The sequence below is a fragment of the Nannospalax galili genome, unplaced genomic scaffold (assembly GCF_000622305.1).
Source record: "Nannospalax galili isolate Female #2095 unplaced genomic scaffold, S.galili_v1.0 scaffold641, whole genome shotgun sequence".
In the NCBI taxonomy this organism is placed as follows: domain Eukaryota; kingdom Metazoa; phylum Chordata; class Mammalia; order Rodentia; family Spalacidae; genus Nannospalax; species Nannospalax galili.
In genome coordinates this window covers 2,650,194-2,652,569 of record NW_008345311.1, presented here as the reverse complement: position 1 = coordinate 2,652,569, position 2,376 = coordinate 2,650,194, and the positions used below count along the sequence as shown (strand labels likewise).

Genomic DNA, 2,376 nt, shown 5'->3' with positions numbered 1-2,376 from the left:
TTCTCTTTTTTTTTCCACCTCTTCTATTTCACGATTAAGTGCCTTTATTTTTTTATCATTCTCTGACAATTCTTCTTGAAGTTTTAATATTTTATCCTGCATTTCTTTTAACTCTTCAGCTGAGCGTTCTTTTGTATCTTCAGCCAGCAGGAACTGATAAGCAATATATAAACGGCTCAGGTGTTCTATTTCTCGCATTACTTTTTGGTACTCCAAATAAGAGGATCTTTCCTCTTTTAATTTTTGAATGGTTGGAGTAATCTCTTCTTCAAGTATCGTCTTAATTTCTTTCAGCTTGGCTTCCTTTTTCTCTATCGTTTTCTGGGCGGCTATTTTCTTGTACTCATACATTCTGGTTCCAGCTGCTTCTTCTATCATGGATAAAATCTCTGGAGGTTTCATATTTAACACTTTTGTAATTCGGCCCTGAGACAGGTTGGAGATGCCCAGCAGAAAGCAGATGGAGTCCAGGATGTTAGATTTGCCACTACCATTTAAACCAGTGATAGCATTGAAGAGGGGGTCAAAACCATTGACTTCAGTCCTCTGTGCGTAGGACTTGAATCCCTCGAGAATGATTGATTTAATATGCATTTTAAAATACTGTCTTGGGCTGGTAAGCCTCGTTTAGATAACGCCACAAGCCAGGTCTGCTCCGCGCTACCTGGCCTCCCGCAGAGCTCCTCCGGGTCGCAAGGCGGCCGGTGAGGCCCCTGACCTGGGCGTGGGCGCTATCAGGCGAACCCCACCAATCCCACCACCAGCGTCCCGACGTCTACCATCCTCACACCGGTACTAGGCTGAATATTTTTAATATTAATATTTTCCATGTTCTTCATACTTTGTCATTAGTGTAACAAATTACATCATTATTGCATATCCATTTATGATAATTATTTTATAGTTTATGATTGATGGTTTTGTGCTTTGATTTTAAATTCTACATCAGATTACAAAGTGCTTTATCTATCACCATTACAGTCTTACAGCATTCTCATTAAATCATCATACTATTGGTTTTCAAAGAAGCATCTGAGAGAGCTTTTTCATGAAATATTTAGTTTAGTCCAAAACACTCCATTTGGTCCAAGCTATCACCTGAAGTACTGGACTATTAAGTAGATTTCTCTCAACTGCCAACACTCCCATTACTTTATGCAAGTTTACCTATGTTTTAAAAATTAGAACAGTCAACTAATTGTCTCTTTACTTTTTACCACCTGGTTACTCTCCATGTCTTTGAATTCTTTTCAATAGTATGTAATGCTCCTTAGAACATATGTCAACCTATGCTTCTGTAGACTCTGTATCTCACTGCATCCTAGTACTCTCCAATACAGGCTTGAGAAAAGAAGAAAAAAAATAGAAAAGTGAAATTCTCTTTAAACCACTATCACAAATACCAATACAATGCTTTTCTCATTGCTTGTCCATCCAGGAATTAACTCTGCTGTTCACAATTACTTTCCAGTCCACTTTGAATGTTCACAAGAATTGAAGACACTGGGAACATTTGCTTTCTGAAAAATATAGCTATTTATAGTCTATATGCATTATGTCATTTAACCTCTACAAAAACCATATAAGTACATGGAACTCAGTGTCCTTTTATTTTCATTGATTTGAGAAGTGAAAGTTAGAAGCTGTTCCTTGATCAAGGATATCCGATCAGTATGTAACAAAATAAGAATTATAAAAATGAAGATTTACTACAGAAAAATGGATCAAAGAATTAGCCATGAAATAATGATCCCCATTAATGTGATTCTGTTCATTTATGTGTGAAAAACACCTGGAATTGTCTATTTCTTGAGTCTTAGCTACTTTATTTGAAAATGCTACTGGAGACCAATATCTGGGGTGTCATTGCTTCTAGATCACTTCAGGTAAGAAGTAATATATGTGGATTGACTAACTACTGTACAAACATATACTTACAGATGTCTACAGACTAAACATGAATTCATATTTTTTCTCCAACTCCAATATATTACTACATAGATAATCTGGTTTCCTTCCCATGTTGATGTGCAACCATCTACAACAACAACAAAAAACAGTTCAAACCAGTTGTCATTCATTTACTTAGTTTTTCACTTCAAGTACACAAATGTATAGCAGTTTGGGGACTGTTAACTTACGCCTCCATGTGGGAGACTTCTTTATCAAATAGAGACCTCTAATTGTTAGCAACTTTTTTCTGTAGTTTTACAATGTCCGTTCTTTTCGAAAATGGCTTAGTTTAGCAACAATGCTGTCTGTACATATTTATGAGACTGTTTCACAAAACAGCAATAAAATTATACTGATTTGCCTCACTTTTCATTCAGTTTCAGAATTGTCAAACCTGGTACATATTATTTTTAAATTTTCCAT

The 2,376-nt window shown here is 35.9% G+C and overlaps 1 protein-coding gene across 1 annotated transcript in view; it reads right to left on the bottom strand.

The window, feature by feature from the left end:
- The window catches only part of LOC103740896 (structural maintenance of chromosomes protein 2-like), a 3,401-nt gene extending 2,607 nt beyond the window's left edge, over positions 1-794 (bottom strand). Inside the window, exon 1 of the mRNA XM_029567587.1 lies at positions 19-794. Coding sequence (XP_029423447.1) covers positions 19-594 — 576 coding nt within the window. The 5' untranslated portion in view covers positions 595-794. The remainder of the gene's footprint in view (positions 1-18) is intronic.
- Between the last annotated feature and the right edge of the window lie 1,582 nt (positions 795-2,376).